The 15,679-nt window shown below is 41.9% G+C and overlaps 2 protein-coding genes and 1 long non-coding RNA gene across 3 annotated transcripts in view; all 3 read left to right on the top strand.

The window, feature by feature from the left end:
• The window catches only part of erbb3b (erb-b2 receptor tyrosine kinase 3b), a 30,677-nt gene extending 28,750 nt beyond the window's left edge, over positions 1 to 1,927 (top strand). Inside the window, exon 28 of the mRNA XM_080443644.1 lies at positions 19 to 1,927. Within this exon, the coding sequence (XP_080299770.1) occupies positions 19 to 1,277 (1,259 nt within the window). The 3' untranslated portion in view covers positions 1,278 to 1,927. The remainder of the gene's footprint in view (positions 1 to 18) is intronic.
• Positions 1,928 to 3,034: 1,107 nt separating this feature from the next.
• On the top strand, positions 3,035 to 10,581 carry pa2g4b (proliferation-associated 2G4, b). The gene is made up of 13 exons (XM_080444846.1): positions 3,035 to 3,311; positions 4,313 to 4,441; positions 4,766 to 4,871; positions 5,022 to 5,091; positions 5,295 to 5,387; positions 6,017 to 6,080; positions 6,212 to 6,290; positions 7,275 to 7,353; positions 7,442 to 7,575; positions 8,143 to 8,237; positions 8,850 to 8,977; positions 9,367 to 9,420; positions 9,535 to 10,581. The coding sequence occupies exons 1-13, from the start codon at positions 3,224 to 3,226 to the stop codon at positions 9,595 to 9,597; spliced, it is 1,182 nt and encodes a 393-aa protein (XP_080300972.1). The 5' UTR covers positions 3,035 to 3,223; the 3' UTR covers positions 9,598 to 10,581.
• A 1,561-nt stretch (positions 10,582 to 12,142) lies between these two features.
• Positions 12,143 to 13,080, top strand: LOC308096736. Its single transcript, XR_013934147.1, has 4 exons — positions 12,143 to 12,185; positions 12,293 to 12,319; positions 12,566 to 12,588; positions 12,696 to 13,080. It is a non-coding gene; the product is annotated as an uncharacterized lncRNA (long non-coding RNA).
• The last annotated feature ends 2,599 nt before the right edge of the window (positions 13,081 to 15,679 follow it).

Raw genomic sequence — 15,679 nt, 5'->3', positions numbered from 1 at the left:
TGTCATTTCTTTTCACAGACATGACTCAATCAGTCTCTAGAACTACTCATCCCAGTGGAAGGAAACCGTCATCTTCCAGGAATAAGCTGGCTAACGTGGCAATAGCCTCTAACCCTGACCAGGAGTATGAACTCATGATCAAACAGCCTGGTCCGCCTCCTCCTCCTCTCTCACCCAGAGGCATCTCTGTGCGGTCCGTTGCTCCCACAGGTGTGTTATGGAGGAAAACCTCACCACTGCCCTCTCCCACTTTCCAAGCACCTTCCCCTGTAACTCCTACATCGCCATTAGTGGAAGAAGAAACCGTGCATAGGGAAACGCAGAATGACCATTGCGATGGAGCTGTGGTGGAGCCAATGGCCTCCACAGAGGATCACCAGCTCATTGAGCACCCTGAGGCCATCGCTGCCCATGGGGAGGCTGACCTGGGGACTGGGGAACAGGAATACATGAACCTCCAGAGCTCCCATTCTGGGGATATAGAGAGGCCCGTATGGGAGAGACGAGAGAGTCAAACCTCCGGGGACAGGGAGAGGCCAGTATGGGAGAGACGAGAGAGTCAAACCTCTGTACAGAAAACGGCAGAAACAGAGGAGACTGAAAGTACCAAAGATAACCAATCAGTGGAGGGGGTGAAAACAGAGCGGAAAAGGAGTGGGGAGGAGCAGGAAGTTGAGGTTGAAGGGGAGTGCAACCACACAAATAAACAGCCTAGACCAAAAGAGAGCCTGAGCAGCATCGCTGTGCTCAGGACAGATGTGCTCACAGCCGGGGCGGGCCAAGTGGAAGAATATGAGGAGATGGCCAGCGTTGGAGGGCCGTCCCATGAGTCAGAGGAGGCAGAGTACCAGAACCTCCCAGTCAAGGGGAAAACGGAGCAAGTTGAAGCAGAGGAGAGGGAGGAGGAGAGAGATGAGGAGGCTAACGAAGGGGAGTGCAAATACATAGATAAACAACCGAGACCGAATGGGAGCTTGAGTATCTCCGCTGTGCTCAGGACAGATGTGCCCACAGCTGTGGCGGGCCAGCTGGGAGAGTACGAGGAGATGGCCAACATTCGTGGCGTGTCCCGTGGGTGGGAGAAGGCAGAGTACCAGAACCTCCCGGTGAGGGGGAGGGCCGTTGTTGACGATGTGGGCAGCAGCAGGTGCAGAGGTGTTGGGGGATACATCAAGGCGTGTGCGGGCGTAGGAGAGCCGAGCAGCAACACATCATTTGACAACCCAGACTATTGGAACAGCAGACTGTTCCTTAAACCAGATGCTGTGCGCACCTAATAATGTGGACTGGGACATAAAACCCTATCTAGCTTTATCAGCTATTCCAGTTTTCTGCTACGTTTGCCATTGCTGTTTTCTGAACTTTATTGCGGAAAAGGTACAGCCCTCAAGGAAGCTTTACATTTTAAATCAAGACAGTTACAAACCTCAGTGTATTGGTGGGTATAATGTTATATGTAATAAAGGTGTCGTGAAATTGATTTAATTGTAAGTACTAACACAAGACCAAAATCATTTGTACTCTTCTTGTCCAATACAGACTGCATGGCACATCAGAGTTATTGTTATTCTGTTTGCAGTTGGACGTGGTGTCTAATGAGCCAAGGACCCTTTTCCCAGCAGCCATTTACATTAATTGTGGGTGTTTCAGTTAGTTGTTTCTGTGTGACAGCATGACGTTAACTGTACAAGAGCTGTCCATGCTGACAACGAATTACCTTCAGCTGTGTTTACCCATTAAAATGTCTGCTGCGAAAAGGCTCCATTCCTTTCAGCTCATGTTTACCTTAAGCATTACACTGCCTAGTGCCTACCTTAAACCACATTGTGTAATACGTGGTAATACTATGAAATATCCATATTGTTTTATACAAGTACAGTAGATCAATCTTTTTTGTATTTTTATTACAATGTGAATTATACAATAAAACAATACGATACACATTTGTAAGTTGTGTGTGTGTGTGTGTGTGTGTGTGTGTGTGTGTGTGTGTGTGTGTGTGTGTGTGTGTGTGTGTGTGTGTGTGTGTGTGTGTGTGTGTGTGTGTGTGTGTGTGTGTGTGTGTGTGTGTGTGTGTGAGAGATGGTGTGATGGTTTTAAGAAGAGGAGTCACAGCAGAGCATAGAGAAGAAGGCATGTGATGATGAGGTAACAGGATAGGTGGGCACCTCTGAGTTAAATTGTCTATTTTCCCCAAAATGTTAAAAATAAAATATTTGGAAAATGTTTTAAAGTAAAGTATACATGATTAGAACATGCTTAAACATTTGACAATTAAGGTCTAATATTTCTACAATTGCTACAAAACCTGTATATCCAGTCATTTTGGGGCATAAACTTAATAAATTAAGATTAAGTCTGATTGTGTACCGTGCATGTTCACATCATGTATACTTGACATATTTTTCAAATATATATTTTTTACATTTTGGACAAAATAGCCAATTTTACATCGAGGTTCCCAGATGTCCCTAGTGCCCAGACTGCCCACCTATCCTGTATCCGATGATGACGATGATGTGAGTGGAGAAGAAGAAGGTCTGTGTGACGCTCTCGCGCGCGCTAATTTCACGCTCGGCGTGGATTGGACGTAGTCGGACGGGGTGGGAGGAGTCTCGTGCTCGTGGGCGGCTGCTGGTGGACAGTGTTGCCATGTCCGCTTATTATAAGCGACTTTTGACTTGTTTCTATGTAAAGTTGCTTGTAAATATTGGATGGAAGTTGCAGGTTGCATTTTTTGGGGGGCTTGTTTCTAAAGCCTCAGATTTGTGTTATTAAAATGTTTCAAAAATATTAAAATGTTTCAAAAATATTAAAAAATTACATTTTTTCCCCAAGATTTTTTTTAAATAGCAAGATCTACAAGCTCACATCGCGACACGTTGTGAGCTTGTAGCGTGGCTATTTTCAAAGAGCCGACATAGCTTAAAGTGCTCAAGTTAAGTGTTAGTCGCTTCTTTTGGGCTTGCTTTAATAGACCTGGTTGCTTATCCCTGTCCCAAAACCTGGCAACACCGCTCGCGGGCGCGCGTAACGGAGTGTGTGTAGTCGGACCCGAGGAGGGAGGAGGAGGAGAAAACACACGTCGTTCGAGCGTGGTTAACATTTCAGTGGCACACACCCGCCGCCGGGAGAGAGAGAGAGAGATCATATAGACAGGACAGGAGGAGAGTGAAAAAAAAAGTTACTTTGTGTGCGATCAACTAAAACACACTCAGCAAACATGTCTGGAGATGATGACTCCAATGACCAGACCATCGCCGATGACCTCGTGGTCACCAAGTTCAAGATGGGGGCTGAGATCGCCAACCGTAAGTAAAAAAAACTGGGTTTTTTATTGCATTCTCAGACGTTGGCTCCTATAGTTCCCAGAAGTATCACGATCCGCCTCGCTAGCACAATGTCTGCTCCTCGTATGTGCTGCCATGTGCCGCAGGCAGCGTTAGCTGCTAGGATGGAGCGCTACGACGCCGAGCCTGGGTGTCAAATTAAAAGAGTTGAGAAACGGGGACAGATTGTCCCCGAGATCCAGTTCATGAGGAAAATTAACAAACATCGCGTCCAGTTGACATATTAGCCTTGTTGTGGGGGCTTAGCTTTATCGCATTCTCTCACTGCCTATAGCATCAAGGTATCGTATAGCCTTGGCTAGCATTAGCCTGATGGCTAACGCAACAATGGCTGGCTAGTTAAGCTATAGAGCTAGTTCACTGCTAGCAGCATGATGCTAGCGTGCAACGTACGTAGGCAGCGCGTTAGCTTATGTCATCTGTTCTGTCCCCAGGCTTCACCCACCACCAGCTTAGGCTCGTTTGTAAGCAGTTTGTTGGCTGTTTCATGGACGATATTAACGCTGCTGCGTGACGTCGATTGAAGCTACACAGCTGTCAGCTGCCTAGTTGGAACTTTGAGCGTGTCCACAACCAGTGTTGTTCACGTTATGTTCCGTTTAGTCAAAGGCAGAACGCACGTAGAAATCTACAGGTCAATTCATATGAGCTTTGTTGGCATGAGAGAACATGCGTTGACATTGCCAAAGCGAGTGTCAAAATACAATAAAAACAGCTTAGGAAAATGCGCTAAGTATAATACAAGCTGGAGTTGTGTTTAAACAGGGCTGTGTCACATTATAGGTCAATGTGTTAGCTATCACTTAGCAGTGACTAAGAGCAGTTCGTGAATTGTGTGACTTGAGGCTGAGTTATTAGGCAGCCATTGGTGGCGGAGTAGCACCTGTCACCTTTCATTGTGTGACAGCCTTTGAATGAATCACCCAATGGCTTGTTGGCCGTCTTACTCTCTTGTCCCCCAGAGGCCCTGAAGCTTGTGGTGGAGACGGCAACAACAGGCATCTCAGTGCTCAGCCTGTGTGAAAAGGGAGATGCCTTCATCATGCAAGAGACCGGGAAGATCTTCAGGAAGGAGAAGGAAATGAAGAAAGGTAATGCTTTGTTTATGGCATGTTTTGTATGGGGTATTAAATGGTCGACAGGATATAGTATGCAATAATTGCAGTGGGTGGGTGTAACTGCTTATGTTTTATATTTAACCACTAAAACCCCTTATGGTTGACCGGAGTCCCTCAGGGCTCTATGCTAGTGTATTTTTGATTTTCTGTTACTGTGGGGAAAGCTTTCGCACAAAACAGCTGATTGACAAGCTCGCGCTGTGAGCTTGTCAAATCTGCTTTCTGCAAAAGCTTTCCCCACATTACGGATGCTGGGGTTTAAGTGGCTAATGGCCTTATCTCATCTGTTCTTCTCAGGTATTGCCTTCCCCACCAGCGTGTCCGTTAACAACACTGTATGCCACTACTCTCCTCTGAGGAGTGACCCTGATGTTGTACTAAAGGATGGGGACGTAGTAAAAATGTAAGACACCAAAAACATACGTTTATTTGCCCCTCTTCTGCATTTGATGAAGTATGCACTGTGTCATGCGGGTATGAACAGACTTCTTTGTAATGTGTACTCTTTTTTTTTTTTTTTGCCTCATGTTTTGCCTGTTCTCTCCGTGTGCAGTGATCTGGGTGTGCATGTCGATGGCTTCATCTCAAACGTGGCTCACAGCTTTGTTGTTGGAGTGACCAAGGTATACCACCATCACCGTTAGACAACTTTCACCTGGGCTGCGGCACCCATTGATAACATTCACACACAGCAGTCATGGGCTGCGCATGTCATTTACATGATTACAGCAGATTGTGGCGACATCTACTAGTTGTGGTATATTTCACGACGATGCTTCTCATAAGTTCCTAACTATGTGTGATTTGTCCTCCAATGTCCCTCCAGGATGCCCCACTGACCGGTAAGAAGGCTGATGTTCTCGTGGCCGCCCACCTCTGTGCTGAAGCTGCTCTGCGTCTTGTCAAGCCTGGAAACCAGGTTAGTGCAGCTCTTCCATCCAGAATGTTTGAGTTCAAGTTTGCCTTCATGTTATAAAAGGGAGATAGGAGGGAGATGCTCAACCACAATGCCAGATGTATAAATATAAAAAATTATCAACTAAATACAATTATAAATAAGTCTCAGCCTGAAAGGCATGAAAGCCTGATCCGATGGAAAAACAAAAAGATAAATCAGTTTTTAACGCATCCGGAAAACCTCAGAAATCGAACAATACGGACAGCAATTCATCTCTCTTTGAATAGTAGTCCCTTTCATGAGAACCAGTGATTTGAGGGACACCTGTAGCGCTCCTGCTGTGTCTTACTAAAGTCTGTTCTGGGTCTCATTTTATTCCATTGGAAGTATTTTATTTATATACAAACAAAGGTTTTTTTTCTTCAGTATTATTTACATAGTGTAAGAACAAGTACACTCAATAATTTAAAAAAGAAGCATTGCCATCAGTGGTTTAAAGAAATTGGTTTATGCTTTTTTTTTACTGAAGGAAAGCAAAAAGAACCAAAAATCATGATGATGGAAAACAGAATGATAAGGTAGAAGATGGTTTGAAAACGAGCCGTTACGGAGCCATAACCTTAACACCAACCTTCATGTCTATCCCTCAGAACTCACAGGTGACAGAAGCCTGGAACAAGATTGCCAAGTCATTCAAGTGTTCCCCCATTGAGGGTGAGTGTTTTCAGATCACATTTCCTGAACATCAGTATACTCTGCATGTGCTAGTGCTTTCCACTGTATATCTATCCAATATATTCAATCCATTTGCTAAAAAATCAGCATATATTTTTTAATATATGCAGGCATGCTGTCACATCAGTTGAAACAACATGTTATTGATGGGGAGAAGACCATCATTCAAAACCCCACGGACCAGCAGAGGTGAGTTCAATCAGTTAGTTTTCAGTATGACCTACTCCATATACATTGGCAAGATCATGTCAGTACTAACCTCGTGTCACCAGGCTTTCCACCGCAGAGGAAAGCCTGGTATTCATTCTAAAACTTAGCCGTGTGATCCAGTTTCAAAAAAAGGAAAAAAACAATCGTGTTCCGGTTGGAGTCGCATTGTTTTTGTTCCCCACATAATGCGAATCAATTATTTTAGTCTTGCTAGTCGCGCTACGAGTTATATAAATGATTGACATGCCAAATGATTATTATACCAAACTAAACGACCATTTTGGAATCATTTTGGAGGTGCACGGCTCCGGAGGTTCAGATCGTTCCTGCCGCCTGATTACATAAAGTTACTTCCGGACCGGATCAGAAACCCAAAAATGGTATTGATCCCAGTCTATGTCAGTACTGAAGAGCTGCTAGACAGAGCTGAGATGAAGCAGTGAGGAAGTGATCTTGCATAGATGGAAGATGATTGGACACATACTATGGCAGGACCAAAACGACAACTGCAACATACAGTAGCAATGACTTTGGCAACAGAAGGAAAAAGTAGAAAAGGGAGACCAAAGGCTAACTGTAGGCAGTGGTGTGTTCTACCGTGTTACACTCTATACGTAGTATGACGTGCAGATTTATTTGAAAAAAAAGTGTAGCCCTCTACTAACCCTTTCATCCATTGACCATGCGCGAGCATAACCAAGACCATGCGCAGGGAATGATTATCATAGGCCCTCCGAAAAAACCTGGAACACACCACTGCCTGTAGATATACAGTTGAGAAAGAATGAACAGGAAGTGGGATGGAAATCATGGTCTGAAGTGAGGACTACAGCAGCTGACACTGGAAAGTGGATGCACTCAGTGAAGGCCTTATGTGCCATAAGGTGGATAGGTAACAGGTATGACCTACCCAGTTTTACATTATGTTTACCAGTGATTGTCTTGTCCATTGGTTTTCCTCAGAAAGGACCATGAGAAAGCTGAGTTTGAGGTGCATGAAGTGTATGCAGTGGATGTGCTGATCAGCACCGGAGAGGGAAAGGTAAGAGGTCATTCGTTTTGATTTCATGAGTCTCACAGCTCCCGTTCCTATGTAGCGGTTTTACAATGTGTTGTGCTCTACCCTTCAGGCAAAGGATGGAGGACAGAGGACCACCATTTATAAGCGAGACCCCAACAAAGTGTACGGACTGAAGATGAAGACGTCTCGGATGTTCTTCAGTGATGTGGAGAAACGATTCGATGCCATGCCCTTCACTCTTAGGTAGCAACTTGCAGACAATGCAGAGGGCCCTGACTTATCAATAGATCTGTTATTTCTACCTACTATTGAGTACAAGATCACACTTTTATGAGCTGATATGATATGTATACTGAAGGCACAATCCATGAAGGAAATGTAATCCATTCCAGCAATAAGGAGTAAAAGAGAAAAAGATAATGCCTTATAGCAATACAAAATGTACAAATTGAAATATATTCTGTATGTATTAAAGGCTTAATATGTAAGTATTGAAGTTAGGTGTGCACTTAACAGTAGGTTGTATTGTTTAATTCCACCACCTCTGTGTGTTTGGATCATCAACGGCCCTCTTATTATAAGGGTCTGTTTTGATCAGTAATCCCGCTTATGATACACCAAATATGAATCAACAATTTGGCGATTTGAATTGGAAATTAGGTCACAAGTTTTATCTAGGCCTTTTTTCTTTCATAGATATAGTCACATCTGTGGCTTGTCCTTGGTCTACTTTTTTTTTTTTTTTTCATTATCTTTTAAAAACTGTCTTGTAGATTTACGGCTCATGTCTCCTTTGTCTCCTCTCCTCAGAGCATTTCAGGACGAGGGCAAGGCAAGACTGGGTGTGGTGGAGTGTGCCAAGCATGAACTGTTGCAGCCCTTCAATGTGCTGCATGAGAAAGAGGGTGAGTGGCATATATTATGCTCCCCAAAAATCTTGAACTTGAGATATTAGTTTTATTCCGGTTATTGTGCAGAATGATAACAGATTGTTTTTAGATTTTTGCATTGAAATTCATATATAGATATTACTTAAATGTTTGAAAAGAAAACAAAAAAATGCATTGCCTTAAAATGTGTAGGCTGAAGCCTAAGAAAAATGAAGACCATGAATATGTTTGAATTCATTAGAAAACTATTGAATTGCTGTGTGCATGTCTTGACTTACAGAGGAACCTAATGTATTTCTCCTTCTGCTGGAGTTTTTCCATGTGACCTCTTTATATGCCATGGAAAGTAATTGCATGTAAGATTTTTGACACTGTTGATATCCATTTCTACATTATTGTGGTATGGAGAGAACCAGGGGAGTGTAAAATGAGTCTTGAATGTGTGATATAACTTCAATTCCATCACAGTTTAACCATGACTTTCATATCGCGCTTTGATAGCTGTGTAATATTATCCTAATCTATTGATTTTGAGCCCCTTGACATCAGGGAACAAGAAATTTAAAGTCCTTAAAGTGTTTTTACATTTTGTGTGGCTGATGGTTCTTCATTCCCATTTTAATCTAGGTGAGTTTGTAGCCCAGTTCAAGTTCACCGTGCTGCTCATGGCGAATGGACCGCTGCGAATCACAAACAGCCTGTTTGATCCAGATCTCTACAAGACCGAGCTTGAAGTAGAGGACGCAGAACTCAAGGTAAAATGCCTCTCCTAGATTGGCAACTAGTCCCTTTGCCCTGGAGAGTGGGATGAGCCTAATGAGACAACTGTGGCATGCTACTCGCTGAGTTGACATTTTCAAATGCATTATGACTTTATTAACCACTTCAACCCTAGCAGCCCTAGTCTTGAGGCCACACTCGCCAAAAATAGCAGATCTGCAAGCTCAGCACGTTGCGATGTGTTGTGAGCTTGTAGATTGTCTATTTTCGGTGAAGAGGTTTGGTGTATAGGGGAAAAAAGAGTGGACCAAGTAAGCCAACTCGGGTCAGGTTGACTAAGTATAAAGGGTTTAAGTGGCTAATCGTTGGTTTGTGTGTTGTACTCTTTAGAGCTGATGAATGTCCATGTTATCCTTTTTTATAGGCTTTGCTTCAAAGCTCAGCCAGCCGCAAGACCCAGAAGAAAAAGAAAAAGAAGGTAAGATGCTGGATAATCTAATGTTGGCATATGATATATATATGGAAGCTAATTTCCTTGTAATCTAATTTCCTTGTAGTCTAACCCTTAATTTCCACTTTGTCCTTGTCAAAGGCCTCAAAGACCGTTGAGAGCGCAACAGGCCAGCCAATGGAAGAGACCGAAGCTGCAGAATAGATCTTCGTCTCAGCTTTTTTTGTCTCCAAGAAATACTGACAGACATCTGACGACGACCCAAAGAACAGACGTCAAGAATCTTTTCCATCCCAGCTGTCGAGGCGCTTGCGGGCTTAGCCGTTGTGAATACCTCCAAATCTAACTGATGTCAGACTGGGATGTTGCTGCTCCAAATTTCTAACTGTCACACGCCCTCCCCCCCCATGTCCCTTTTAAATCTTACTGTCCTTGAGACAGGTCTCCACACAGAATAATAAGCACGATTCCCCTCCAAGAGAGGATATTGAGTGCAAGGGCATTTTCTCAGTTGTCTCAATTGAAGACTTTATTGTCCAACTTTAAGCCCCCTGCCCCCCAACTGTAATGAAAGTCATCATATCGAATGAAATTTGACAGCACCATGGACTGGCGTGTGACTGCACAACGTTGTGCCAATGTAATTGTGTGGCATAAAGATAACCTGTCTGAGGTTGTGAACCTGAAGCCATGCCTTTTTTAAATGAATGTTTACCTGTTGGGGGGTGATAGAATTCTTTAACACCTAATTTGAACCCTGAAGTCCTATGACATTCATAACCGGTAAAAGCATGAAAACATGAGTCACCTTGACTGCTGAGATCAAGCACAGTTAATACGTATTCATGACACTGCTCTTGCTTTTGTCAATATAGTACAGTTTGTATACGTGTAGGCCTTTAGGTTCCTCAACTAACAGCTTATAGGGTAAATTTTGAAGTCTGATTCTACTAGTTGAGAACTTGGACAACTCCAAATGTACTTATTTCTCTTAAAGTTGTGGTTGACATAATAAGCGTTTGGGCTTTCATTCGGTCTTCTGGTGCCACAACTTACTGTTGTCAAGGAGTTTCACAGTCTGTGTTTACATAAGAATTCCATAGTTCCATAAAATATGGATGCTTTTGTAAAACTAATCCCAGTTTCAGAGACTATTTTTGGAAACATTAAAAAGCCACCTGACATCAATTGTGTTTTTCTTTCCTTTGTAGATTTTGTTTCACCAACTTGATATTCATGAGCAATTTTGTATGATTTTGAAAAATGTATATGTTTTAGAAACAAAGTAGCTTAAATCACTGATACATTTGAGAGAGCCACCTTGTGTAGTTTGGGACACAGACAGTCTTGTATAAAGCTCAAAGGTCATTGGATGATTTAAAATGAATGGTTGGGGAACCACTTTATGTAATTATCACTATCGGGTACAGATATGTGCATCAGGTGTTCTGCACAATATGCACAGCTTATCCACAAGTTTCCTAGGGCGTTATGGGCATCACTTCCTGTCGATTTGACCAGGTATCAGGGATCAAATCGACAGGAAGTAATGCCCTAGGAAACTTGTGGATAGACTTGTGTAACTTAGTATTCACATTGATGATTAGAGAAATCCAGTAGATTGATGGTACTAAAATTTAACGGCAAGAAACGACTATAGTAGAGATATTGGAAACGATAGTGAACACATTAAAAGGTTAAAGCACTATATTCGGATTCTGTAATCATTGATAGATCATTCATTGTCTCTCCTGCTCTTTAATAAACAGAAAATACATTTGCAGGTAGGTGACAACATTTCAGCCAATCAGGGGAGAGTACCCATTTATCAGCTTCATTTTTATAGTGTTCCAGTTCGTCATCATTTCCAATTTCACTTGTTTAATCTGTATCCTGACTGAGTTCTCTAGTCTATCCTGATTGGATAAAATTGGTATGCTGACCTGAAAATGCATTTTCTGTTTAATAAAGATAAAGAGACATGGAGACTCCTGTTACTGAACAAACACTATAGTAATGAGTACTATCAGACTACTGACTATAATAGCTCTACTAATAATAATAATAATAAACTTTATTTGTATAGCTCCTTTCATGACATGGCATGCAGCTCAAAGTGCTTTACAGAGCAAGAATACAATTACAGTTACAAATAATTTAAAAGCAGAAGCATAAAACACATTAAAATAATAGCAAAGGGCAGTGAATCAGGCAATACAGTGAGGACATGTACAACAACACAGAGATTTAAAAAATCAACCAAAAAATCTGCTAAAAGCAAGAGTGAAGAGCTATTTGACACTTAACCAAAGAAAATCACTTGCCCCACCTTTAAACTTGATGTGGTACAAGCACATTTATTTTACTGTAAAAATGTCACTACGATAACATAGTCAATGTGTTTATAATATCTAGAAAATGCTTAATAAAGGGAAACTGAGAACAATTGTTTTTTATCAGATGTTTACCTCACTGAAGGATAGTAAACCTAATTGCTATAAAATGTAAATGTATAAATGTATATTTTAATAGACATTAATCCGTCTTTTTACTTGAATTGTATGTCATTGTATACAATGTAATAAAATAAAGTAGATATGTGTATTAATTACTGATATAATGTAATTAATACTGGCTCTGGCAGTGGTAATGTAGGGGGAGTTAAAAATAAATAAAAACGTGCTGCGTAGTGCGTGCTTCCGCCGGCGCGTAAAGATGACGTAGGACTGCCTGTGCCTATAAAAAGCACGTCGCTTGTGTTTGACGTTAATCCTGGAGACTTTGCTTTCACGGTACGTCAACCAAATTGTGTCTGTGTGGAGTTGTTTGAATCCAAATAAATCAACGTGTTTCTAATTGCCATCTAACTCCCCCGTCACATTTCTTTTCCTCCTTTTAGACTTCCCTTGTCGAGATGAGAGCCAAGGTGTGTTTTTTTTGTCTGTATGATATAGTAAATCGCATGTTAGAAATTCTAGCTAGTTAACTAGCATGTTAGGCATGCTAGCTGGCTAGCCAGCAGCAAAACGTGTTAACCTAAAACAAAAATGAGGGTCTCAATGCACATGCAATTGTAATATGCATTACTATCTTTAAAAGTGTATTCTTGCGTTCGTTTTTCTGGTGTAATGAGACTGTTTTATAATGCGACTCTTGCTTGTTTTTTTTCTAGTGGAGGAAGAAGCGTATGCGCAGGTAAGAGATTCAGTCGCCATTGTTAATGTATTTCACAAGGATTGGGCACTGCTATATTTTCGAATCATTTCTCTTATCTGTGGTGTCTTTGTCTACTTGTATTGCAGGCTGAAGCGCAAAAGGCGAAAGATGAGGCAGAGGTCTAAGTAAACTGTCCCCTGCTCCAGCATGGCTGTGTGAACCGCAACAAGGCCCGACTATCCATGGCTGTTGACTGCAACACCGCAACAAGGCCTGGACTTCTGATCAGGTTGAAGTGACCACAGCTGGAGTACAAGGAAGGAATTCCTTGGGTGTCACCATGTCTGTTAGTGTCCTTTTCAACCAGAGGCAACTGTGATTGACTGGAGCTCTATATCAAGACCAATTTGGATGACATTCTATTGTTTTGGGACGTTTTGTGAATCTGTCTGAATGTGTTCTCTTTAACCTTTGAAACCATTTGTTTTTGTTAATATTTTTTTCAATTAAAAAGATTTTTGGTTTAAACAATGTTTTGGGGTTTTATTCAAATATCAGGGTCCACTTTAGTATGTGGATAGTTTTATCTTATTTTTAGGAAGCTATCTGTAATGAAACTGACTACTGAAATCCAATGCCTGCTCTTCAGGATTACAAATTTTGCATTGTGTGATCAAAGGGTTTAGTAGCTGTGAGTCGAGGGTAAGATATGCACATTCAAGTGTTTTACTGATGGTTTTGGGGAAAAACTGCGTTCCTTGCACATTTGACTTATGTGGGAGCAAAGGTCTAATTTTCTCTAAAATGTTAGCATGTCCCAACAGACTTTGTGACCTAGATGGTAGCATTTTAGATGACGGTTCAAATGTAGTCTTTTTAAAGATGAGCTGCCATTTCCTACAAGGGAGCTGACTAGTTTATTTAACCTCGAGGGTGTATCCGAAAGGGCCATAAATTAACATGAGGATTTTACTGTGTGCTAGGGGGCGAAATGCTCCTTTACATTGAGCCAATTATCCAGATATACTTCTGCAGTGAACTGATTTGAAGCCACATGTTTATTCCATGCGACATGGCATGTCCAGGGGGTGTACTTGTATATCATGGCTGGGGGATGTGTGTACATCAAGCCGCCTCACGTTACAGAAACAGGAGATGGGCCACATGGCTTGGTAAGGCTTACTACTTAGGCTACTAGACCTACCCTTTATTTCATAGCTTATGTTAGTGATTTAAAAGAATCGGACTAGAATAGCACCTACGTTTGAATACAGTTGAGTAGCCTGATGACAACAGTGATTTAAATGGAATGGCGTTTTTCAGGGGGAAAAATTGTCTTGGGAGATAACTCGATCGGATAGTTTACGAAGTACGAACCAGAAGCTGTTCAACAGATATAAATACATTGGGGCTGTCTGAGATTGACAATCTAACATTACGACAAATAAATAATGATAACTTTTCTGTAAGGCTGTGTTTCTGAGCAAGGAAATGAGCAAGTATCACCAGCCCAGCTCTATAATGACTTCATATTGATTAGCTAAGGTCTACAGCACTGTAAATGACTGTACTACCCATACACTAAAGTGAAGGTCATAATGAGTCAAAGAGGCAGAACGCTGTAGTGTCAAATTAAAACGAGAAGGTTCCGTGTGTGTGTGTGTGTGTGCGCGGCTGCGCGCGCGCGCGCATGTCACGTGTGTGTGTGCGTGTGTGTGTGTGTGTGTGTGTGTGTGTGTGTGTGTGTGTGTGTTGGGGGATAGAGCTTTGATCAATTTGGTGAGTTAACGGCTGCAATTACAAAATAGCTGGGCAGACAACAAAATAAACACAGACATATACATATTGACAAAAATGGAGAATGTTAAACGCCTTATATGCCTTGTCTTGTCTTCTCATCTTATCTGATATTGAACACTGCACCTGTATTTTTGTCCGGGTTTCTTAGGGGAAAAAAACCCTCTTGAGGCTAGAAATCAGAGAACCTGTAATGTCACTATGCCTACAGCCTGGAGACAGCACAGCAGACATGTCACATCACATCTCAAGCAATCTGATTAGATAAGATCCTATAGAAGATATAGTGCGACGGTGTCTCATTTTGTTGGCAAGCAACAGCGTCTTGAAATGGAAACATTATAATTTAAGAGTAGTTCACCCCCAAAAATACTTATTTTCTATATTTTCTATCAATTACACACCACATGAAGCATTGAATTCATGGAGATTTTTTTGTTTTTGTCACATTCCTAAGCCAATAATTTTATGACCAGTGTTTGAGTCTCCCGGATACATTAGCATTTTTCCGCCAGTCATCAAATTCTTGATTTAGGAATACGACAAAAACAAGAAAATATCCACGAATTCAATGAAAGCTTCATATGGGGTGTGTATAGAAAATAAGTCATTTTGTGGGTGAACTACTCCTTTAAGGTTAAAGTGAAGTGATGAAGATCCAACAGAGAATACTGTACTATGCCACCGTGCAGTGTGGATTATGTGTGTATAGCACACAACGTGTGTGTCCAAGCAACCATAGGTTAAATCTAGGTTATGTTGCAAAGTTGTCCGGCAAAATACGGTGTCGATTGCCAAACACATTGTATTGTAGCTGGATCCTGAGTCCCGGGCTCCCAGCCTAAACTGCACTTTAATTTCTGTGTGGCAAATTAAGTCGATTCTATTCATTAGACTGTTCACCTGCATTTAATGGTGCTTTAACGTTGCATTAGTGTTGCTGGCCTCCCTTTTCAGCAAAGAAGTGGTAGGACTGCTGTATACGGCAGCACTACATTCATGAAACCAAAACCATTTTGCGGTCTGAGGTTATAGGGATGTCATGTGAACCATGGCTAGGGATGTCCATCAGCATCAGTGATTCTACTATTATCAGGCTCTGTTGTATACGGTACCGCAGTGGAGGCGCGTTAAGCGCGTGCGTGATTACGCACTGCTTCATAACGGGTTAAAAAAAAAGAAAGGGGAAAAACGGTATAGAATAGCTATGCGTTTCACTCTGTTATCTGTTATGAACCCTCCCTGCTGATTTCCTCTATGTCGCTCCGTTAGATGCTGCCATTCCAGAGACGTAGGCAATATGCTCCGCCCGGTGCGTCGTGACACGGACGCT

This window comes from Gymnoscopelus braueri, assembly GCF_963280865.1.
Source record: "Gymnoscopelus braueri genome assembly, chromosome: 12".
NCBI lineage: Eukaryota > Metazoa > Chordata > Actinopteri > Myctophiformes > Myctophidae > Gymnoscopelus > Gymnoscopelus braueri.
This window is presented reverse-complemented; position numbering and strand designations above follow the sequence as displayed.

Excerpts from the sequence above, each read along its gene's own strand:
- pa2g4b (XM_080444846.1), top strand. The coding sequence starts at position 3,224 with ATGTCTGGAGATGATGACTCCAATGACCAGACCATCGCCGATGACCTC. Across the intron at positions 4,442-4,765 it reads GGAGAAGGAAATGAAGAAAG|GTATTGCCTTCCCCACCAGC; the intron begins GTAATGCTTTGT and ends TGTTCTTCTCAG. Across the intron at positions 7,576-8,142 it reads GCCATGCCCTTCACTCTTAG|AGCATTTCAGGACGAGGGCA; the intron begins GTAGCAACTTGC and ends TCCTCTCCTCAG.